Here is a 26,327-nt window from a genome sequence, read left to right as displayed (position 1 = left end):
AAGCTTGTGCACTAGTCCACTAAAAAGAGAAAGTCACCAGGACCATATAAAATACACGATGATCGGGTTTCAGTGATGATGCATCACTGAAATTCTCTATTAAAGTAGTTAGTTTCGTATTAGTTCAGAGAAACAAGGAAAAAAATATCCTGCTAGTGACACAACCCCCTCCAGGCCGAAACCAAATTTTGTGAGTAGTATGGACATCTACACACAACGCAAAAGTCTAACGATATTTTAATAATTTGACAATACCAATGACAGAAATTTCATGACCATATAAATTTGCTTGTACTATAATTGTTGATATAGACACTCACTTCTTATCAAAAAAAATGTAGAATTGATAGCAATACGTATTTTAGAATGTTTTTTATAAGGGACAAAAAAATCGACATTTTTATGTTTTGTTTATTTTTAATTTTAGTCACTTTATACCATTCTTGCTTAATAGGTGAGTTGAAGATATTGTCTTTTTACCATGCAACGACAACATTTAACGTTGGACGAGATGATTAGAGCCGTGGGCCTCCTTCAAGCTGGTATGCGACAAACTCAAGTTGCTGACCAGCTGGGTGTCTCCTAAAGCGTCATAAGTCATTTGTGGCGTCGGTTTAGAGACACTGGGAGTCCAGCCGAGCAACATCCAGAACGTGGTCGCTATACAACCGTCGCTCAAGACCGATATTTAATTTTAAATGCCAGAAGGCAGTCAACAATCACAGCACCCGAGCTGGTTAATGAATTACAGCTTGCACATAATGTAACAATTAGCCGCAGTACTGTGAGGAATCGTCTCCATGAAGCCAATCTTCGTAGTCGGCGACCACTGAGATGTCCACCTCTATCTAGAGGCAATCGCGCTGCAAGATTAACCTGGTGTCAAGAATTTCAGAATTGGACTGACAATGACTGGGCCACAGTTTTGTTTAGTGACGAGTCTAGATATGGATTTCATCCAGATTCTCGTCGGACAAGAGTTTGGAGACGACCCGGAAATGGTGAACGATTACGACATCTTCAAGAAGTGTATGCATACAGAGGTGGTACATTAATGGTATGGGGCGGAATCATGATTGACGGAAGAACTGACCTCATTTTCCCTCGTGGCTTTCTCAGAAGTCAGCAATATTTGGACACAATTCTTGAACCTGTTGTGCGCCCGTTTGCTGCTGCTGTTGGAGAAAATTTTAACTTTATGCATGATAACGTTCGACCATATGTTGCGCATATTGTAACAAACTGATTGGATAACGAGAGTATTGATGTATTGCCGTGGCCAGCACAATCACCGGACTTGAATCCCATTGAGCATGTATGGGACATGCTCCAACGAGGAATTACTCCACATATGGGTAATATCTACAATGAGTTTCAATTAAAAGAGCTTCTGAGAGAACAATGGACACAACTACCTCAAGCAGACATTAACAATGTGATTCGGAGCATGAACAGTAGATGTAGAGCTGTGATAAACCAACATGGTGGCCATACTCTATCTTAAGTTTATATTTCGTATTTTTGACATTTTATGGTGGTATGTGAAACATGAGTGATTTGCAATATATTTTTTTTGCTCCAATTTTCTGTTTTTTTTTTGCAATTTATGGTTTGTGACATATTAAACAACAATTTAAACTACAAATTTTGTTTTACTTTTTTTAAGTTAATTACAGATAAACAAAATACGTCTGTTTATAAAAATATCCCTAGACTTTTGTGTTGTGTGTATAATATATAATAACCTATATGTTTCCTGCAGCCGATTTTGATGATATACATAGTTATAAACAAATGAAGATCAAAAAACTACTAAAGTCTATTACCAAAAAGTTAAGCATTTTAAACAAATTTGAGAGGAAGAATCTCATAAACCTTATAAAAAAAAACTTCAATATGGCGTTCACGGAATAGTTCTATCCTTATTGGTTGCTTAGAAAATTGCAAAATAAATAATAAATTTTGAGTTTTTATAAATATTCATAACTTGTGTAAAAATTAACTTAGAACCTTCTTATTACACGGAATGCTGAGACTTCTGGTGCTTAAACCATACCCTAAATTTCAAAGCAATTGGTCAAATAGTTTAAAAGTTATTTAAGTTGTTTATCCCAAATTAATTTTTTTTGCAACACTATAAGTCAGAAAATGATGAAGTTACAGTAATACTTTGGATAGTTTATGAAAGAAGAAGATTTATACCATTAATTTAATTAAAAAAAATGAAAAAAAATAATTCTAAATATTGCAAAATTAATTTGCAAGAACATGTGAATTAAAAAAAGGGAGCTAACTTCGTCCCTAATTGTCCTAGGACAATTGCTTTTCTTTCTAAAAGTGTATAAAAAATCAGTCTTTCTAAATATGAAAAAATATTTTTTCTATGGGTAACGGTTAAAAAGTTATTCTAATTGTTTATAAGTAAGCAAAAAATCGACATGTTTTTGCAAAATAATTTTACACTGTTTAAAATTATTTTGTGTCATTTTTTTTTTATTAAGTTAATAGTATAAATGTTCTTCTTTAATAAACTGTCCGAAGTATTACTGTAACCTCATAATTTTCTGGCTTAAATGTTGCAAAAAAAATTAATTTGGGATAAACTAATTAAATAACTTTTAAACTATTTGACCAATTGCTTTGAAACTTAAAATATAATTTAAGCACAGGAAGTCCCAGCATTCCGTGTAATAAGAAGGTTCTAATTAATTTTTACATAAGTTACGAACATTTATAAAATCTCAAAATTTATGACTTATTTTGCAATTTTCTAAGCAACAAATAAGGATAGACATATCCAGCGAACGCCATTATGAAGTTTTTTTTATATGATTTATGAGTTTCTTATTCTCAAATTTGTTTAGAATGCCTCACTTTTTAGTAATAGACGAAAAAGGCGAAAATTTACCATTTTTTGATCTTCATTTGTTTATAACTATGTATATCATCAAAATCGGCTGCAGGAAACATATAGTAGGGGACATCCATAAACTACGTCGTTGAGAAGAGGGAAGGGGGGGCTTGCTTATTTCGACAAAATACGAAGGGGGGTGGGGGGTATAATTGCACATTCTACGTCGTTTAATATATTGGTATATTTAAATTTGTTGCTATTGTCTCTATAAATATAATTTTTTACTATCTTTTACCAGCATTAAAGTATCAGATATTCATATAAAAACGTATAGTTTTTGAAATAAAATTGAAAATAAAACAAAACGTTCACGAATAAATACACCTTTGTTAAAATTAAAAAGAATTCTCTTATAGATACTTTTATCACAAACATTTCGTTTTTATCAGTCACAGCCTTAAAATAATATTAGGTAGCACTTTTGTACAGTACCACAAACAATAAGACATTGTTCTTTGGGTTTAAACAAGCGCTTCTATATATATACAGAACAACGTCTGGAAGCAAACAATATTAAATTGTTAATTCATTTTAATGTGCTGCATACTGTGTGTGAAAAAATAGTTCTAAAAGAATGAATGGAAATAAAATATTGTGTTCTATTTAGTTAGTATAAGTCTGTTCGCTAAACTCAGACGCAAGTTTCTAGATATTTTAGTCGGTAATTTTGCGAATTTTAGTAAAATTGGCAAAAAATAATTACTAAATAGTTAATAATCACTAAATAGTTAGTAATTTTGCAAATTTTTGCAAAATTGGCAAAAAACAAAAAAAAAATATCGACTAAAATATCTAGCCAGTTGCGTCTGAATTTAGCGAACCGACTATAAGTCGTATTTATACTTAGAGAAGATTTATACGCAAAATCTTGATCCAACGCTATTTAAATGCATTCATTTTTTTCGAATACTCAGAAAACTAATAAAAATTTTTGAAAAATTTAAACGCAGATTGAGAGATTACATTATTACCGAGGGCCAAAAGTTTCTGAAAACATCTATAATGTTTATTTTAATAAGTTACAGGGATAAAAAAAGAGAATATTTAGTCTGATTTTTAAGTCCAAAAATTTCATTCAAAAGAAACCTTTTGTTTATTCTAAAGGACTTTCAGCCCTCGGTTATAATGCAATCTTTCATTCTGCGTTTATATTTGTCAAATATATTTATTAGTTTTCTCAGGATTCAAAAAAAGAATGCATTTAAGTAGCATTGGACGAAGATTTTGCGCCTTCCCCCTTAATTGTTCTTGTTATGATACATTCGCAAATAAAGTTTCAAGGTTGATTAAAAAAAACAGAAATAACATTGAATTTTTTTAAATCACTGAAAGGGGGGTCGTGAACTGCAATGACGACGTCAACATGGGGGGTTCGTCTGTAAACGACGAATTACGACGGTGGGGGGAGGGTATTAAAAAGTTCATATTTTTTACGACGTAGTTTATGGATGCCCCCTAAGGTTATTAATGTAGATGTCCATACTACTCAAAAAATTTGGTTTCGGCCTGGAGGGGGATGTGTCACGAGAAAAATCTTATTTCTCTGGACTATATGTCAGTTCGTAAACAACAAATAAGGTTAAGTAGAAGGGACTAATCTACCGATCGTCGAACGTATCAAAGTAACGACATGCAGTCATATATTTTAAGGAAAATTTGTCTTGACAACTAACATGATTATTTTCCGGTGAAGAAAATCAGTAATAAAACGAATAATAGGAGTGGAATGTACAGTCTTTATATTTATTACGGCTCCAAAGACAGATCTAAATTGCAGTATTTGAGTCTTAAATTACAGGCGGATGCGCCGGCCAACGGTCTCGAATTTTATATTTATAAAGTGATTTCGGGATCACTTCCTCTGGAAAGACCGACAAAAAAATGGAAAACGAATTTATTGGCAGAGGCTCGCATTTATCCTTAGCCTGGATCCAGGTCGTAAAGATCAACTCGTAAAATTCTCTACCAAATCCCGAGCTTCAAAGGGGTTTATTGAAATCCTTCATTTTTTCAGGATATACGACCTTTTCACAGAAGCTCGACGGAAACATAATCTTTCATGGGAAATTTTATTTGGCAACTTGGAAATTTTTAAAATGCTTGAGATGTAAATGTATGCGCAGGGCTTTGATGGAGTAGTTGTGCATAAAATATGAAATGTATTAGTTGTTTTCAACAGCGCCGCCTCAAATAAGTATTTGCTTTGCACTAGATTGCCAAAAAGGACATAAAACAAACTCCAACTAAATACTCCTAAATCGGTATGCTCGAGTGAGTCGGCAGCGTTAGCATTTACAACATTTCCAGAAGCTATTCACCTCACATTCTCATGAAATATTATGTTCTGTATAATTATGTATATTCTCATGAACATTATCCTATCAATAAATGCACACAATTCAGATTAATGAATACGGTATGCGGCAAAATAAACAGTACTGAAATTCGTATGCCTCAAATTTCTATGTGTCAGACGCCGAAACGTACTGAGTGGTTTCCGAACGTAGTTATAATGTATGTGAATGTCGTGATAATGTTAGGTGCTTCAGAATTGTTCTCAGTTTTGCAGAAAATTTTTTTATGGTGAAGTACTATTTTCGGTCATACGGAAAAGGTCACGAGAAGGTCCAAGCTTAAAATCAACAATGGTTTCAGCAGGACGGGACAACCTGTCACACTGCCAGGGAGTATTTTCGAATACTGCGTGATCATTTTGGGAGTTGCCACTCACCAGAACTAACGCCACCAGATGCGTACATATGGGGAATGCTGAAGGAGTCAGACAGATCCACCGTCTGCTATTTGGGAATTGCGGACTAGAATTAAAGATTTTTTCATGCCAGAGGCAGTGGCGGATCTGGAAATTTGCCTTGGAAGAGGAAATTTGCCTTAAGGGAACTTCCAATGAAAATCAATCAAAAGACATAAAAAAGATACACTCGGATTACATAAAAGTGTTAATAACTTATAGACATTAAGTTCCCTTAATTTTTCTAACTTAGCCCGATCAAAGAACAATCTGACCCCAAAAAAAATAAAGGAAGGATAAAAATTTGGGAATAGGTAGTTGAAATTGTCTATTATTATATAAGAAAAAGTTTACAATTCCACACCCCCTCCATTTTACAAAATAATCGCGAAAATCACCATTTAATTAATATCCCAAATAAAATTAATCGTTACCGCTTCACAAGTTACTTTGCTTATGTATTCCTTATGATCTATAAGTTTCATTGGTTCAGAGTGCTCATTTTTGAAAAAATTTGGTTGTAAAATAATTTTTTTTTAATTTTTAAGAAAATTCCATTTTCTTTTCAAAATAACTTAAAAATTATTAGTAATACCAAAAATCCCAAAGAGTAATAAAATGTACGTTTTTCTTTTCTGAATATTTTGGATTTTTTGTTTTCCTGGTAGACAAAAATTGGTTATGCTATGGCTGTTCAAAATTTGCATACACTCCTGATTAGTGACTTGTTCAAGCCATTTTAACTACAGCCTTTTCAAAAATAAGCACTTTGAACACTTACATATCATATAAAGAATACATAAACAAAGTAACTTGTGAAGCGGTAACGAGTAATTTTATTTGGAATGCTAATTAGGGGGTGATTTTCGCGATTCTTTTTACCAAAAAATAACAGGGACCAACAATATTTTGAGCGTAACTCACTTAATTTTAACGCTGTACTTAAACTGCCGTCAAACAGTCTTGCACTATAATGCCGTTAACAGCTATGACGTCATTCGTATGATGCGTTTGACGGCATTTTCTTCGGCTGCCGTTGTGCCATTCGCTCTCACTTGCAGTTCAGCATATATACACGTGGTGAGTTAATGCACGAGTTGACGATTTTTTAAATAACACAAATAACCGCCTGCAATCTATTAAGAGTAAACAGTAGCGATCAACAGGTAGCAACAAAATATAACGTCGCGTCGGGAGATAGTATCATAAACGTTGGCAACAGTGGTAATCTTTGACATTATCTAAGATTAATATTTTGACAGTATCATAGTCGCGCTAAATGGAAGTAATAGAAAACGATTTTATTATTAATAAATGGATATTTATAAAAATAAACAAAAATGGGTGAAAATTTTATGTTAAGATAGATATTTAGAAAGGTATTTGCATGAAATATCTAATAATAAAACAATAATAAATAATCATTTTTTGTTGTGAAGCGAAACAAATTTCGATTTTCGCATAATTTTGGCACGGTTTTTAATGGACTTTTTCTTGGAAGGTTTCACTTTATTTTTCGTTTGATTTACTTTTTTAAAATTCACGTATGCAAAATTCTAATCATTTTTTGTTGTGAAGCGAAACGAATTTTGATTTTCGCATAATTTTGGCACGGTTTTTAATGCACTTTTCTTGGAAGGTTTCACTTTATTTTTCGTTTGATTTATTTTTCCATTTTGTTAAACTATTGATAATATTTTTAGAATAAAAAATCCTCCTAAAACTTTATATACTCGCATTAGAATTCGAAATATTTTTACGTAAAATATACTTACCTACCTACATATAACTAAAACTCACAATTAACAAAAATCTATTCTTTCAAAGCGCCCAACAACTTATACAACAACAACAAATATATAATAAATTAACTATCAATAAACACTACTTTCCTATGAAACAACAAAAACGAATTCTTAAATTAACACACTACTGCACTGAACAGATATCGATAAAGATGACAAAACAGATTAGAGAAAATCTGAAGCAAATTTGTGAAAATGACAGTGATAATTTCTCTATGTTGCCTAATTAGTTATTTAGTTGTAATATGTTCGATTTCTTGTTAGAAATAAAAAAATTTAGTAGTTCCAAGATTACACAAAATCTAGGCATGGGATAAAAAGTTTATTTGAAGAAAGTTTTTTTTCTTCTTAATTGCGGTACAGGCTCCATTTTTCAATATTTTATTTAGTTATAGAGTAGTTTCCACGTACTAACATATTTCTGAAATTGGGCTCTGTACCGCCATTCTTTATTATATTACAAATATGTGTGCCAAATATCTCGACAAAATATTCAAAATCAGAGCCGCAATCTTGGAACGCGTTTGTTGCTACCTGTTGATCGCTACTGTAGCCTCTTAACGCTAAATTAAAATCAGTTATAAAGTTATAACCAAAAATAGTACTTTGGAACAGTTTATAAACAGCTCGGTTACAATTATTTCAAGTTTAGAGACAGAGAGGGATCATAAGGCAGTTCATGGTATTTTAAAGAAACCCGTCGATATGTTTCCGGAAGATTCTGATGAAAAAAAATATTTTACATTGCTCACACGTGAAGCCTCGAAGCATACTTTAAGAGAAATTCGTAATTCTAAACAAATCAGAGATATTACAATTTTTGCAGACGGTGATTACATTATTACCGATAGTCAGGGTTCCACAAATACTTCTGTTTCTTCGTGCAACTTTATAATCTATGATTCAATGATTTTACCTTGCAAGCATATTTTTTTGCATTGAGACGGCATTTGCAATCAGAGCTTTTTGATAAAATGGTCGTAAATCATAGATGGACAATAGACTATTATAAAAATAACCAAAGAACATTAACGTCTTTGATTGAAGAAAACGAATCGACAGAATATGAGTTACCAAGTAGATCTAATGATAATATATGTCTATATCATTGACCACACAAGGGTATCGACCACCAAGTTCCTATGCACAAAGAAGAAAAAAATGTCTTTTGTTATGCAATGAACTAGCAGATTTAGCTGCACAACGTACGGGCATGTTATTTGAGCAAACGTTTACTCTATTAAAAAATCTCAAAACACTGTGGGCCAATGATACTGCTGTTCTACTTACACCTATAGATGTTACAGACGAAAATGACACGCAAGTTATTATTGACATTAATGATGAAGTTGTATTTGAAAATGACACTTAAGTTATTATTGAAAGTAATGATGAAGGTGTATTTCAAAATGACACGCAAGTTATTATTGAAAGTAATGATGATGTTGTATTTGAAAGTGAAAATAAGCTGTGTGGTGAGGTGGTTCGTCAAGAGATAAGTAGGGTAGATAAGGGGAATATACAAGAGTCAATTCCAGAAAATGAACTTCCTATTCCTCACCAAACTCTTCAAATGAACGATGTTGCTTTGTCGACAATTAACAGGCCAGTGGCAGTAAAGAAACAGGGAAGCCCAAAAGTACAAGGCTTGACAGCAATAGGACTACCAAAGAAAAAGAAAAGGAACCCCAAAACATTTAAAACAACTTAGTTTACAACAGGTTTTACAATAAATAAAGACTAATTGAATTATGTATTTATCATTACCCATAATTAAAGTACGTTTTAATACTTCACTTTGTTTTCTTTATCGTTTATAAAAAAATCTTCTATTAATAAATTCTTTATCAGAAATTGATACTAAGGTGGCCAGCCTGCAAGCGAACGGCAGCCGAAGAAAGTGCCGTCAAACGCATCATAAGAATCACGTTATAGCTGTTAACGGCATTATAGTGAACGACCGTTTGACGGCAGTTTAAGTACAGCGTAATTTTAATGTTAGAGGTTTTTTTAAAAAACAAAAATACACCTTTTTTTAAACATTTTAAAAAATTTGTAATGAGTTTTCCCCGAAAAGTACTCCATTTTTTAGTTATTTCACGTTGAAATATTCGATTTTAAATTTGACGAAGAAGAACCTATTTCTCATTAGCTACAACTCTGCTTCTACTCGGTCAACAGACTTCATGTATACACACCATTTGTTTCACTTTTTTATAAGCTATATTTTTGATAAAAATAATAAACTTAAAGATAAAACCCATAACTAAATTAAAATTCATGGTGACGTTTCAATTATTACTTTAATCATCGTCAGAATAATAAGCTTCTTGAGCGGATGCTTTTAAATAATTTTAAAGGAACAAACATAATTAATGAAAACGTAAAAAATGACATTGACAATCATTGGGTTAAGTTAATAATTTCAAACACGCCATGTCTTGTTGCGTGTTTAAGGGTGGCTTCAAAAGAAATATGGATAATGCCTCCTTGATGCTGAGTTCTGTTGGAGAACTTGCATGACCAATGATTGAGAAGTCCTTACGACTAATAGGGTGGTCAGAATCAGTCATATGTTGGAATACTGCTGAATTTGGAACTGTTCTTGATCGTCTTCCTAAGTGAGGAGTGATACCTAAGTGTTCGCAACATCTGACATTAAAGTGACGTCGAGTCTTCCCGACGTACTTATAGTATATTTTTGTATATATTAAATATCAGCTATATTTTTGCTAAGAATATTTTTTTCGATAAAATACTTACTTTTTTTTTTTTAAAAATGAAACATATTCACTCGCAAATAACTCGAAAAGTATTAACTTAGTGAAAAAACCCTATAGAACAAAATTGCTTAGAATTAGTCATTTTATTCAATTCCGGACTTATTTTGAATGTATATTATTCACACCCGAGAAGGGGGTACTTCCCTCCATTTTTGTAAAATGGAGGTGATGTAGAATTGTAAACTTTTTCTTATATTATAATAGACAGTTTCAACTACCTATTCCCAAATTTTCATCCTTCCTTTATTTTTTTTGAGGTTTTCGTAAAATTTTGTGTTCCTTGATCGGGCTAACTAGCGTGTTTATTGGGTTGAATTTGTCTTTCTGTGGTTTTGGTTTCATGTCAGCTAATATATTTTTGTTTGAACAATTTTTTTTCCTTAATTTTGGATCTTGTTAGGAGGGAAATTTCCTCATTTTCCCTCCCCGTAGATCCGCCGTTGGCCAGAGGGCATCTTTAACATCTGTTTTATCGGGAACGTGCGTCGTCAGAAATAATGTTTGCAAGGCTATATCATATGTATACAAGATATATTATATAAATACATAATCATAAACATTTCAATATTCATTTCAGTACTGTTTATTTTGCCGCATACTGTATAAATATGGTGTATATCTGTGCTTAATCGAATAGGCACAGATATTTGACTGAGGGAAACATTAAAATCTAGTAAAAATAATAATTCCATATCTCTGCCTTCTTCTTCATTCTTATTAAGTAAGAGGCAACGTAGCTTTGCAATCTTCGGTATCAATTTACTATTTTTACTGGGAATATTTATAACATATTTTATAGTCCAGGGCCCATCTGTTTCGAGATGGACGTTGAGAGGTGAGTCAATTTTTTTTGCAGAAATTGCTTGAAAATGACTCAAATAATAATATTTGAGTTATCCTCCAATCTGAAACTGTATCGAACACATCAACAAATGAAAGAGTTAGCAAAGGACCGCAAGAAATGGAAGAGATGGATAGAAGATGAATAAAACCTCCGACGCCCCTGGGGAGCATAAGGAGTTTCGAGAAAGAAGAAGAAGAAGAAGAGTTATCCTCCCTCTCAAAAAGGTCCGGAACATTGTTTAAATAATTAAAATGTCAAAAAATGAAGGAAAAATTCGATTTTTTTTTTCGTTTTTTGATTATAACTTTAAAAGTGTTCATTTCCCAGAAAAGATGTACTGACATAAAAGTTGCGTAATTAAATTTCCTACAATATAGAATTAGTTAAAATTTGAAAAAATAGTCACTCTTGTTGCAAAATAGAAATAATTACGAAAAAAACCATACAAAAACAAGTATTCGCATTTTACGTTTTTCAACCATTTATGCTATACTTATGACCTTCATATTTCACCCAGAAAAACTTTATGATACAGTAAAACAATACTGTAAATTTCATTAAGATCGGTTCAATAGATTTTGCAAAATAAATTTTGCAATCCAGCTTTAGCAAAAACAATTCATTTTTTCAAAATGTTACAGGACTGAAAATAAGCAGATAGCAAGTTGAAATTTTTTTGCGTATAGAAGTGTACTGTACCTTTCATTTGCAATTTGCAAAATTAAAATCGATTAACTACCACGGCGTCAGGAATTTTTTTAAATAAACATTAATTATTGGTGCTACGCGCAGGACAGTGGTGTTCGATTCACATGAAGTTGATTTCCACCAAAATTTCTTCCAATTTTCATCTAATATATTATTTTCTTACTCTATATTTTGTTGTATTTTAATATTTTAATTCCACAAAAATCAAACTAATTTTATTATTGTTTGTGAAATATTGTTTAAACAATTGTATATGTTTAAAAATAATAAACTTTTATTCTCAAGTTAAAATATATGAACAAAGAAAGTTTTTGCTAAAAAAAGTGTTATTTCAAAGGATAGAGTATGTGTTTTTATTTTGCAATAAACAAATTTATTTTTTTATATCGAAATGTAATAAAAATTAAAATGTATCAATAATTATCAAAGGTCATTGGAATGCCCAATCAGAGCAAACTATCCGGTGTCCTGAGCGCAACACCAATAATTAATGTTTATTTAAAAAAATTCCTGACGCCCCGTGGTGGTTAATCGATTTTAGTTTTGCAAATTGCAAATGAAAGGTACAGTACACTTCTATAAGCAAAACAAATTTCAACTTGCTATCTGCTTTATGTTCAGTCCTGTAACAGTTTGAAAAAATGAATTTTTTTTGCGAAAGCTGGATTGCAAAATTTATTTTGCAAAATCTATTAAACCGATCTTAATGAAATTTACAGTATTGGTTAACTGTATCATATAGTTTTTCTGGGTGAAATTTGAAGGTCCTAAGTTTAGCATAAATGGTTGAAAAACGTAAAATGCGAATACTTGTTTTTGTATAGTTTTTTCCCAATTATTGCTATTTTGCAACAAGGGTGACTATTTTTTAAATTTTCAACCAACTCTATATTGTAGAAAATTTAATTACACAACTTTTATGTCAATACAACTTTTCTTGGAAATAAATACTCTTAAAGTTATAATCAAAAAACGAAGAAAAAAATCGAATTTTTCCTTCATTTTTTGACATTTTGATTATTTAAACAATGTTCCGGGCCTTTTTGAGAGGGAGGATAACTCAAATATTATTATTTGAGTTATTTTCAAGCAATTTCTGCAAAAAAATTTGAGTCACCTCTCAACGTCCAAATATACTAATATTATTACAGATGCGCCCTGGTCTATTATACAGGGTGGTTCATCTTATTCGCCTCGGCCTCTGTACGGAAAACCACTTGATATTTAAAAAAAATTTCTTCACAGAAATATACAGGGCCTTTAATACTACAACCTAAAAATAATGTGAATTATACAGGGTGTTCCAAAAAAGAGTGGTATATCAAAGTTATATTTTTTCTTATGGAATGCCCTATATCTGATGACATTATTGAATTGACCTTAAAAAATAAGCTACACTTTCATAAGGGTTCCCTATACCTAAATACAGGGTGTTTTGATTTATTTCGATTTGTATAAAAATGTAAGGTTTTAGAAAAAAATAAATATCTACGTATCTCAGAAGCAGTAACAAATTCTTTCTTGGATCTTAATAATAGACTATTTAGCATACTTAAACAGATGCTTATTGCAACAAAATTTCTTACAGGGTGGTCAAAATATGAGATTGTTCTATTAACAAATTCAAGCTGTAATAACTTACTTATTTTAAATGGAACACCCTGTATCTTACTAGTCTATCGCGTAGAAAATTTATTTAGCTTTCAATTTGTATTAGGGTTTCCTATACCTATCTTTTTACAGGGTGGTCAAAATATTAGATTGTTCTATTAACAAATTCAAGCTGTAATAACTTACTTATTTTAAATGGAACACCCTGTATCTTACTAGTATATCGAGTAGAAAATTTACTTAGCTTTCAATTCTTATTAGGGTTTCCTATACCTATCTAGCTTCATTTTTTAAATATTTAAAGATTTCCTAATTTGTAAGCTTTAAAAATTAGAATTAAGTACCTATGTCGTGGTTATGTACAACACATCACCAACACCGGCAATATACTTAAATATCTTAGTCAAGATAGTTTCATTAATAAAATTCACATTTTTATTATTTAATCACACAGAGTGTTCTTATTTTAAATGACATACTCGATATTCTATTCTTTATAATGGAAGATATTTAAAATCTCTTCAATTCCATGTTAACATTCTCAATACACATGTTATTCTGTAAATATAAATTCCCATGTTATTCTGTAAATACCCATTTTTACATATTTTTGTACAATAGGCTCGTTTTCGTCAAAGTAGCCATTGCATTTAATTGTTTGTAATTGCGATTTAAAGATTCAAACAAAAAGTGGCGTTCTTAAATTTACTTAATAACCGTTGGGTTAAGATATGGAAAATATTTATACGGAATGAAATATAATTTAAATATCTTCCAGAATACGGCATCTAATATAGGGTATGCAGTTTAAAATAAACATATTATTCAATTATACATGTAGGCCAAAATCAACTAAAATAATACAACACTCTGTGTGATTACATGATAACAATGAAAATTTTATTAATAATGACAGTATCTTGTCTAAGTATATTGCCGGTGTTGGTGATGTGTTACATAAACACGACATAGGTACGTATGTAATTCTAATTTTTAAAGCTTACAAATTAGGAAATTTTAAATATTTAAAAAATGAAGGGAGATAGGTATAGGAAACCCTAATAAGAATTAAAAGCTAAGTAAATTTTCTACTCGATAGACTAGTAATCTACAGGGTGTTCCATTTAAAATAAGTAAGTTATTACAGCTTGAATTTGTTAATAGAACAATCTAATATTTTGACCACCCTGTAAAAAGATAGGTATAGGAAACCCTAATACAAACTGAAAGCTAAGTAAATTTTCTACTCGATAGACTAGTAAGATACAGGGTGTTCCATTTAAAATAAGTAAGTTATTACAGCTTGAATTTGTTAATAGAACAATCTCATATTTTGACCACCCTGTAAGAAATTTTGTTGCAATAAGCATCTGTTTAAGTATGCTAAATAGTCTATTATTAAGATCCAAGAAAGAATTTGTTACTGCTTCTTAGATTCGTAGATATTTATTTTTTTCTAAAGCCTTACATTTTTATAAAAATCTAAATAAATCAAAACATCCTGTATTTAGGTATAGGGAACCCTTATGAAAGTATAGCTTATTTTTTAAGGTCAATTCAATAATGTCATCAGATATAGGGCATTTCATAAGAAAAAATATAACTTTGATATACCACTCTTTTTTGGAACACCCTGTATAATTCACATTATTTTTAGATTGTAGTATTAAAGGCCCTGTATATTTCTCTGAAGAAATTTTTTTAAAATATCAAGTGGTTTTCCGTACAGAGACCGAGGCGAATAAGATGAACCACCCTGTATAATAGTGTTCAAAATAAAAATCATTATAAATTAAACAAATTATGTTTTTGATACTTGGTAAAAACATTTTCTAATAATTTTGATTATAAATTATACATGATTCACTATGATTGAAATCCACCAATTGACAACCACAATGCCGACAGTAAAATTTTCCTATTAGTAATCGCATAACAAATGAAGGAAAAACCTCATTTGTATCACATCTGGTGGTACTTTGAATCGAAATTAAATCTTAACTGTCTTACTTATTTTTCATTTACTCACAGAATTAAGTACTTGAAACCAAATTCGCTGGAGTTTTTGCCTAGATAGATTGACGTATTATGGAATGAAATTTTTAGATTGCTCACGTCACACTGTGGCTCCAATTGCCGAAAAGGTGGTCATGTAAACCTTTAAAAGCGTATATTGTTCATACACTACGGAATTACTTTCGTACTTAAAACTTTTTGGCATCGCTGATTGCGAATCTGACATTTTTTTAAACAAAATGGCGGATCCAACGTTGCGGAAAGAAATTGAAAATATCAATCAAAACGCAAAATTTCTTGTCATATTTGGTAGTTTAAGGTCGCTGATTACAAATCTAACATTTTTTTGAAAAACAAAATGGCGGGTCCAATATAGCTGAAAGAAATTCGAAAATTTTATTTTTAACACATATTTTTTTAAATCTTGAATGGGTTGCATGTGAGAGTTCATTTTAAATGAAGTAAAAGTCAGACTTACTCTCAATCTTTATTATAACTTCCGACGACCGGTTTCGCTCTTTAAACTTTGTAGAGCATCTTCAGGTCAAAGGTAACAAGTTACAAAATGCTACAAATAAAAACCAGAATTAGAACATTGTCTGGTTGTAAAAGATGCTAAAGATCCATATGATCAAGCCAATGTTGTATAACATACATAAAAGTAGCGAAATAGCATACCAATGCACATGAAAGCATTCTTGGGGGTGGTGATACAAAACTTCCCTCAAACGCAACAACATGCGCAGAAGTATGCTATACATAATCATGCAATCATAACGTGTCGTACTTACATTCGGATACAAGGAGCCATCAACTCAGTTTTCATTATCATGATGTTTCTTTTAAAGTTATGTTAACGGGATGTGGTGGAATAGACGGGCGATGCAGCATAGGTAAACAAATCTATAGGAATTAGGAGTTCTTGAGGGTGATGAGATAATTGGTGGAAGTTAACCAGCAAATCTGTGTCTGTTGTTATGTTTGTGTAAATCAAATTAGTGAATGACTTTTTACAATTTTAATGTGTGCTGATTTTAAAGGTTTTATTTTATTTTATTTTAATTTTATCTATATTTATATGTATATTAAGGAATTCTATTTATTATTAATGTAAGATTGACAACGTTTGGATCTTAAATGTATTGAGTAATTATTGTGTATTTTAGAATTTGATTGTGCAGTTGTAAAAATATTATTTTAAGGTCAAAACCAGATCTGTGACGTGTACTGCTTGTGTGGGACTATTGTTCTAATAAGAGGAGTAGGGAGATCGAAAGTTTATTAATTGTAGTTAAAATGCCATATTGGTAGTCAAATAATAAATTAATAAATAGCAATACAAAAGGTGGATTTAAATTAAATTAAAAATTAAAACAGCAATGCAGGCAAACAAAACATTACAATTTAATGGTGGAGAATTGGAATGGAAATTAAATTGAAATATAATTGTAATAGGAAGTAATTGTTTGTGAACAGCAACTATGTTATAAGTGATATAAGCTTATATCACTTATAACATAGTTGCTGTTCACAAACAATTACTTCCTATTACAATTATATTTCAATTTAATTTCCATTCCAATTCTCCACCATTAAATTGTAATGTTTTGTTTGCCTGCATTGCTGTTTTAATTTTTAATTTAATTTAAATCCACCTTTTGTATTGCTATTTATTAATTTATTATTTGACTACCAATATGGCATTTTAACTACAATTAATAAACTTTCGATCTCCCTACTCCTCTTATTAGAACAATAGTCCCACACAAGCAGTACACGTCACAGATCTGGTTTTGACCTTAAAATAATATTTTTACAACTGCACAATCAAATTCTAAAATACACAATAATTACTCAATACATTTAAGATCCAAACGTTGTCAATCTTACATTAATAATAAATAGAATTCCTTAATATACATATAAATATAGATAAAATTAAAATAAAATAAAATAAAACCTTTAAAATCAGCACACATTAAAATTGTAAAAAGTCATTCACTAATTTGATTTACACAAACATAACAACAGACACAGATTTGCTGGTTAACTTCCACCAATTATCTCATCACCCTCAAGAACTCCTAATTCCTATAGATTTGTTTACCTATGCTGCATCGCCCGTCTATTCCACCACATCCCGTTAACATAACTTTAAAAGAAACATCATGATAATGAAAACTGAGTTGATGGCTCCTTGTATCCGAATGTAAGTACGACACGTTATGATTGCATGATTATGTATAGCATACTTCTGCGCATGTTGTTGCGTTTGAGGGAAGTTTTGTATCACCACCCCCAAGAATGCTTTCATGTGCATTGGTATGCTATTTCGCTACTTTTATGTATGTTATACAACATTGGCTTGATCATATGGATCTTTAGCATCTTTTACAACCAGACAATGTTCTAATTCTGGTTTTTATTTGTAGCATTTTGTAACTTGTTACCTTTGACCTGAAGATGCTCTACAAAGTTTAAAGAGCGAAACCGGTCGTCGGAAGTTATAATAAAGATTGAGAGTAAGTCTGACTTTTACTTCACATATTTTTTTGATCACAATGGTCTACGTCTACATGAAGGTACTAAGATAATTATTATTTATTAGTTGAAATCGGATGAAGCATTGGCAGAAATCACAATTGATCGTGTTCAGCTGGGATCCCATGAAACGTTGCATGACATGCCAAGAAAAATACAAAATATGCCACAGAAAAGGATAAAACTAAAGACGAGTATTAACCCAACGTGAAATAGCGTAATATCCCTCAAAACCTCAACTATGGCCGGCGCGGATCGGCACGAGGTCTCCCATCGTTTGTTGGTAAATTAACACGGTTCAAAGGAAGTCAGAATCTGATATAAACTAGGCACGTACCCCTCTAACTCGTCCGACTCGGCTAAGGCTGGTACGGTCAGTGCCGTGGTAATTTTATTATGGAGTGGTCTAACGACGTTGTGTTGGAATTTTTATTATTGTATAAATTAATTAACTTACTAAAATTTCTACCGCCAACACTGGTGGTGGTATAGTCTTGATACTTGAGTGGACACGTTCCATCAAAATGGTCCGACCGAATTTATCAAAAAGTAAATATTTTTCTTTTCTCTTCTTTTCACTATTATCTATTTCTCTTTGCCGACGTAAACTGGTGAAGAGTGCCGCATCACGTTCTATGGGATCCCGTCTTTCAGAGTAGTGAAACGTTCCAGGTCTGATTTTTTTTATTTACTCGTATTTATATCCGTTATTTTTTTTTCAGAAACACCGAACCATTGGACTACGAGCGTTCACACAATCATATCTTGTCAGTCATCGCGTATGACTGCGGTATGCGACAAAGTTTCCCGGCCCTTGTGACGATCAAGGTCAACAGAGTATGCAGACTCGGATGGAGAGGATTACCGGAAAGGGTGGACTATGCTCCTATGACTGGAAAACAGGAATTGTTCCCATCTGCTAATTTAGAATTGTGCGATGTACCTTGCACTATTAGAGAATTGAGGACTAGAGTCGATCTAGCTACAAGGTGAGTTTTTTATTGTTTATTATTAATAATTAACCCTTTCGCTGCGCATGGCACAGATGCGTGCCAGGCCGAGTCTTCACAGACAGTGCGCAAGGCACTAATCCGTGACACATGTACATTATCACTTTCATTGCTAGTAAGAACTGCCGCTTCTGAGCATGTTTTATTTCAAAAGTTGGCAGTGAAAGGGTTAATAAATTTTGCTCTAAAAATATTAATATTCATATTGAAAAGTATATCAGTAAATACACTCGGGTGCAAACAAATCGATCCACTGAAAATTTGGTCATTTTTGATGTCTCGAATTTCCTAAACCTGTTGTCCGATTTAAGTGATTTTGTGTAATGTTATACGCTGTGAGCTCGTAGGTAGAGGGGATAATTAAAAATTTGCGAGCGCCAGTAGTGACAAGTTTGTAAACCTTTACTGGAAATTTGCTTTTTGACGTTCTGCATTAAGAGTTGCATATTATATATAGCTTTTAAATGTCTCACGAAAGTTGTTGTAGAGAGTGTCGAAATACTGGTTACAATAGTAACTGTGTATTCTACAACTTTCCTGTCGCTAAGCATAAGGTGATACAACGACAAAAATGGATTGATGCAATTAGAAAAAAGTAAACACAATTTTAATTTTAAAACGGTAGAAAAAATTTGAGCTAAAGGATCAGTTAGCACACTCTCGAATTTTGACGGTTTCAATTTTACGATCCAATCCTGAAACAAAATTTGAATGCGTGAAGATAACGACCAATCACAGCAAACGTAGGATGCCGTTAACTGTTATTCATAAGTTAATATTTAAGAAGTATTATACTGTAATTATATTAAATTATTATACTTTTTTGCAGAATAAATTTTTTCTAATATTAGTTGTCAACATAAACGTCAAAACGATAAGCAAAATCTAATGAATAATAAATTCTGTACTTACTGCTATTAATTATCGATTACAATCCAATTACTTCTTTACATTGTAAATATTACACGATACGAATTAAATAATAAGTTTGAAACAACTATTATTTGCTTTTCTACACTGTCCTCTTTAAAATTCCGGCCGAAATAGGAACACTAGTCAACCGTTAGATGGCGATAGCAGCCATACCAGCGAAACTCGCAGAGTATAGGCAAAACTTTTTCTTTCCAGAAAATTTCCGGTAAAAGTTATACTAGTAATCCTGTAGGTAGGTGGCGATACCAGCGAAGCTCGAAGCGGATAGCCTTATTCATTAACAATATAGCTGTAATAATATTGTTGCTAGACAGGTAAACTGTCATTGTATATTGGGTGTACGAATCAAACTGTGTTTTTTTCTCAAAGTTCGCATCACCCTGTGGACTATTCTAGCGTTTATAAAATACTGAAATTAAAAAGCAACTATAGCCCCAGGTTTTCTTAACATTCTGTTTTTAGATTCATTCGCTTAAGTTGGATAATAAAAAGTTAGGTAGGTACTTTAACAACTAGCCATGTTCTTCATCAGTACAGGGTGTTTCTAAATAAGTGCGACAAACTTTAAGGGGTAATTTGCTTTATAATCATATGTCCGCAAACGCTTCTTTTCCGAGATACGGGTTGTTTAATTTTTTTACAAACTGACGATTTATTTATTACTTTAAAACCAGTTAAGATATGCAAATCAAATTTGGTGGGTTTCAAGATGTAGTTATTGCACATTTTTTGACATACAATTAAGAATTTTATATTCACCATTGGCGTGCATACGGGTAATATGATCGGTCATAATACCCGTTTGCGCGCTAATGGTGAATATTAAATTCTTAATAATTGTATGTCAAAAACTTTGCAATAACTACGTCTTAAAACCCACCAAATTTGATTTGCATATCTCATCTGGTTTTAAAGCAATAAATAAATCGTCAGTTTGTAAAAAAAATTGAACATCGCGTATCTAGGAAACGAAGCGTTTGCGGACATATGATTATAAAGCAGTGGCGGCCCGTGAGGTAGTGCCATAGAGCCATGGCACTACCTTGCTAACTATGCAGAAGCATATTTTTTTTATCTTCAAAACTTTTTAATTCCTGTTAATTATTTTGTGTGTATTTCTTTTGATCTTCATAAATTATATAAAATATGGCAACTATGGGCGTAATACAATCCCTGCGAACAGCGGAGAGTATTCGACAGGAGAATCTCCTTCGTGCCGAAGTCAGTACTGGCACGACTAAAAAGAGAAATATTTTACGAGCATTATATGTAAGTGACAGAGAAAGAGCTATATTGGACTATTAGTATACCTTAAAATTAGAATCTCTGTGCCAGGCACGAGGGTATGATGTCAGGTCTATTTATTTTGAGTTTCTTTACGTGCTGGTTTGTCGCTTTTATTATGTATATTTTCTGTTAAAAAGTTTTTGTATTTATAATTAAACTTTTAGTGCATCATGATCGTGGGTATTTTGATTATTTCTCAAGTTTAATTTATTAATTGACAATGAAGATTAGTATCTTAAAAAATTTTTTTGGTGTTTTTTCGCTAGAAAAAAAAACTACAAATGTTATAAGGTGTTGTGGAGCTTTCGAGTTAGCTTTAAGAGGTCACGACGAAAAAGAAAATTCGGAAAATAGAGGCATATTTAAGCAGTTGGTCAATTTTAGCGCCGAATTAGACAACGACTTAAAGGTTCATATTATTCAAAGTACCAGATCTTTCAAAGGTCTACGTCTACATTCTCCGGACATTTAGCTGCTTCTAATTTATTTATGTCGGAGAAGTTTTCTGCGTATAAGCATCAGTTTTTCGAATAATTTCTTAATGAAACATGGAGACAATTTTAATTCTTAAGCAAAACTCGGTTTAAAACTGAATTAGAAGTAGGTACTGTATTAGCAAGACGAATTAAGTACTACCTCTGGGGCTGTTTCGCTATCGGTTTTATTTTGTAGAGGGAAGGTTTAAAAAGCACATTTGAAGAAACTATTAAACTTTTAAGTATTTTAGTTACCATTCCTATATCAACATCTGAAGCAGAACGCTGTTTTTCGATGTTAAAACATAGTGCTTTAGGTATGCTATCTGCAGAAATGGATTTTGTAAATTGTATTGATAATTTTAGTTATAAAGTCATTGAAAACTTTGCAACCAAAAATAGAAGAATGAACTTCATATATCGTAAACTTTAAAAGTGACATTACAAAAATTTGTGCATGTGTGTGAATAATGAATTTTTATAAATTGGTAAATAGAGACTAAATCCTAATAACAATTTTCTAGCACTATCACTATCAGCAGTAAATGCTGGTAGTAGGTTAAGAGGTTTTTATTATTAATTAATTTACGGAACGGTTTTGATCAATGTTGGACAATTACTTGGCACCTCAGATCAATAAACTTAAGATACATAAGATAAAAGTATCCGCGCAATTTTTTTTAGTTTTTGTTGTCAGTATACCTTTTTTTGACAATATCGTGAATCCGTCACTAAAAATTTTGGCGGCTGCCCGAGTTCTGGCACTACCTTCTTAAAGTGGTACGAGCCGCCACTGTTATAAAGCAAACTGCCATTATTTTCATGTGTAAAATTACCCTTAAAGTTTGCCGCACTTATTTCGAAACACTCTGTACTGATGACGAACATGGCCAGTTGTTAAAGTACCTAACTTTTTATTATCCAACGATATGAATCTAAAAACAGAATGTTAAGAAAACCTGAGGCTATAGTTGGTTTTTAATTTCAGTATTTTATAAACGCTACAATAGTTCACAGGGTGAACAGATGCGAACTTTGAGAAAAAACAGTTTGATTCGTACACCTGGTATACAATGACGGTACCTGTCTAGCAACAATATTTTACAGCGATATTGTTAATGAATAAGGCTATAACATGGTAAAAAAATCACTTAAATCGGGCAACAGGTTTAGGAAATTCAAGACATCAAAAATGACCAAATTTTCAGTGGATCGATTTTTTTGCACCCGAGTGTATTTCAAATAATGCAGTTCATATACCGGAAAGACTCAAAATCTGATACAACGTAAATACTACCATAACATTTGTTCGTATTACAAAATTTTCAAAAACGAGATCTTCTTCTTAAAGTGCCTATCCGTTCCGGATGTTGGCGATCATCATGACTATCTTGACAGTTCAGTGATAGTCGTGTTATACCACTTTCGTAAATTTTGAAGTCAGGAAATGTGTCTTCTTTCCGGTCCTCTTTTACCATTTACCTTCTTTTAGAGAATCAGTTGGAGAAGGCTTTAACTTTCTTGTTACGGTATTTTGTTTTTTATGATATGTCTCGACTGTTGAAAATGGGTCTCATTTTAACGAATTCTCCTTTTGGTTATATTCGCTGTTTAATTTCTGTTTAGTGGTCCCATTGGCTATTTAAAATAGTGCCCAGATTATGTGTATTGCTTGACTCTTTCGATATTCTGTTGGTTGACTGTAAGTTTAGTATTGTTTTTTACTAATTGTCATTCTTTATGTGAAGAGCTAGTCCGTCACTATTGCTGACTTCGGTTATACGATTTGTTAATATCTGTAAATCATTCAAGTTCTGAAAAAACGAGATAATTGAGATATTTATGAGTCCTAATTGGCTTTATTTAGAAAATAATGGGGTACAATAAATCACCGGGTCCTAATATTTGTGGATTAATAAAAATTGTTTGATTTCGTCAACCAAGAAAGATGCTTGAAATTAGCAAATTGTATTCTATCTCGGACCATGTACATCTGATTTGTGGCCTCCTTCTTTTCCACCATGACCATGGTCTCCGGTCTTTAATAATCTTATTTTTTCTTTAAGATCAAAAGTCAATTAGACTTTGTCTAATAAGATAATTTCCACTTTAGTTTAGCATCTCTTCTTGGTAGCATCTTAGTAGGTTTCTTATCCAGATATTCCTCCTTCTATCTGATAGTCTTATGTTGATTATTTGTCTTCACATCGGTCTCTATATCTTCGCTATTTTTTGCATAATACATATCCCTGTTTAACATCTATGTACGAACAAGAAGAATGCACTAGTTGAACCGTTTTATTTTTTGACGATGTGGCGTAATATCCTCTTTACAGTGGCGTAGCTGACAGGCCCGCAGGACCCGCAAGGCGGGGAACCCCGACGTTAGGAGGGGCCCCTTAAAGCTTTCATGCTCAATACTTCTACATTCTTTAAATTGGGGACCAAAACATATTTTTCTTGTTCTTCTTTAAGTTCCATCTTCTATCGAAGGTTGGAAATCATCATGGCAATGCGGACCCTGTTGACTGCCGCTCTAAATAGCTCTGCACTACTGCATTCGAACCATTCGCGTCAGTTCTTAAGCCAGGATGTTCTTCGTCTTCCCACATTTCGCTTCCTCCGGATTTTGTCTTGCATAATAAGTCGCAATAATGAGTATTTCTGCCCTCTCATCACATGTCCCAAGTACTCTTCGTCTTTTGATAGTTTTTTTTTTAATTTTATTCTGGCCTTGGTTCAGAACCTTTAGCCACCTTTTGATAGTTACATAGTATTATTTCCGGTTGATTTCCTATCCTTCTAGATACTTCCACGTTCGACATATTTTTCTAATAAGTATCAAGATAGGGAATTTGGAAGAAAGTAATGAAGCGGGTAATAGACCTAACAGGCCGTTCCCACTTGTCGTGTGTCGGATTCGTATAGTAAATCGGATGTCGGCCATCCTATTCACACTTCGAATAATCGGTTGTCGCTTGTCGCCAAGGTTGAAGCTGATGCAACACTCTACGCGAGAGAACTGTGATATACCCCATTCCACGAACATACGCCTGTTTTGGATTACTTCGACAACGAATATTTTACTGTGCAAAATAAAAAGAACGAAAGTAAATTGCAAATTACATTGTTGTTTATTGGAATAATTATTAGCGCCATTTACTTTCGTACTTCTTATGTTGCACAGTAAAATATTCGTTGTCGAAGTAATCCAAAACAGGCGTATGTTCGTGGAATAAAAGGCCCATAATAAAATAAAATGTATAAGAAAATCAGCATTTTTAAAAGTGCCGGTGTTTACCTATCATTTTTTATGGTTCTCAGATATAGTACTTCAGCTTCAGACCACATCTACTGGAACCTCCGATTAAAATACGGATCCGACACACGACAAGTGTCAACGGCCTGTAACTCTTAGAGTCCTCGCAAACTGCAGACTTTTTATCGGCCGATAGTTTAGTCGGGTTGGGCTGTTAGTCTGGGCTGATTATCGGAGAATAGGCCATTTTTGGGAAAAGTTATTTACCAGCAATTTTATTGCTGGAATCGAATCTTATTATTGTATGTATTAATAATATAAGTATGCAAAGTCCGCAGATAGTGTGCTACTTTTTTTATAGACAAAATGGCGCCCGAAAATCGTGCTTTTTCCAATTTTTGCTCTATAACTCCAAAGATTTTAACTTTACACCAAAAATACCCAAATTAAAATTCACCGCAATTAAATTCTGCATAGAAACGTGTTTTTCCCGATTCACTTCGACGAAAACTTTCCCCGTAAAAAGCGGGTTTTTCCAACAAAATCTTTAATTTTCAACTAAAATTTTAGATAAGTAATTGTTAATCAATAATTAAATAACTTGGTAATGTAAAAGCCCTTTTTATACAGATTACAATTTCCAGAAGCCGATGGAAATTAAATGAACAGTTTAGCAACAATTGAATTGTAAATTTAAAATTTACGGTCGCTATAATAACGACAATAATTATGATGCATAAGAATAACTATGATTTTTTTATAAAAAGACACTATACCTATCTAATTTACTTTACAGAATTGAAATTGGACTATTTAAGCGGCCTCAGGAATATTTTAAAATTATAAACAATTTTTTGGCCTATAAACAAATAAAATATCTCGGTAAATATTAAACTAAATTAAATTGTAAAAACAGTATTCGAAAAACAGCGACAGGGAACTTCTTTTAAAAGAAAAAATGTTTAATTATGATGAGTAGTTCCTGAGATACAACCGGTCAAAGTTGACCGGAATTTACGGCTAATATATAAAAAATTGGATCATAATTTTCAAACCATCACCTTTTTATTTTTTTCCTCTTTCTCCACACCAATTTTCATATCCTTATAATACTCATAACATATATTATTATAATAAAAAATATCAATAATACGTGTGAAAATTGCCAAAAATAGCAAAATAGCAAAATCAAAAATTAGGTAATGTAACCCTCAAAGTTCAAAATCGGTATACGTTAAAAAAATGCATTTTCTCGGCTTCCCATGGAGCAATTTCCTTCATTCTTTTTTTGTTCCCAAGTAACTCGAGTAGAGCCATCGAACTAACGCATTATTAAATGTCAGACTTGCTTTTGTTTTGTTATAATTAATTTATTTATTTATTATAACACA

The 26,327-nt window shown here is 32.2% G+C and overlaps 1 protein-coding gene across 3 annotated transcripts in view; it reads left to right on the top strand.

The window, feature by feature from the left end:
* Positions 1 to 26,327, top strand: part of LOC126881894 (calsyntenin-1) — a 673,839-nt gene that overhangs the window by 502,917 nt on the left and 144,595 nt on the right. For all 3 annotated transcript variants that reach the window (XM_050646547.1, XM_050646545.1, XM_050646546.1), the window contains one exon: positions 18,694 to 18,960. In XM_050646547.1, coding sequence (XP_050502504.1) covers positions 18,694 to 18,960 — 267 coding nt within the window. The remainder of the gene's footprint in view (positions 1 to 18,693; positions 18,961 to 26,327) is intronic.

This window comes from Diabrotica virgifera, chromosome 3, assembly GCF_917563875.1.
Source record: "Diabrotica virgifera virgifera chromosome 3, PGI_DIABVI_V3a".
Classification (NCBI taxonomy): domain Eukaryota; kingdom Metazoa; phylum Arthropoda; class Insecta; order Coleoptera; family Chrysomelidae; genus Diabrotica; species Diabrotica virgifera.
This window is presented reverse-complemented; position numbering and strand designations above follow the sequence as displayed.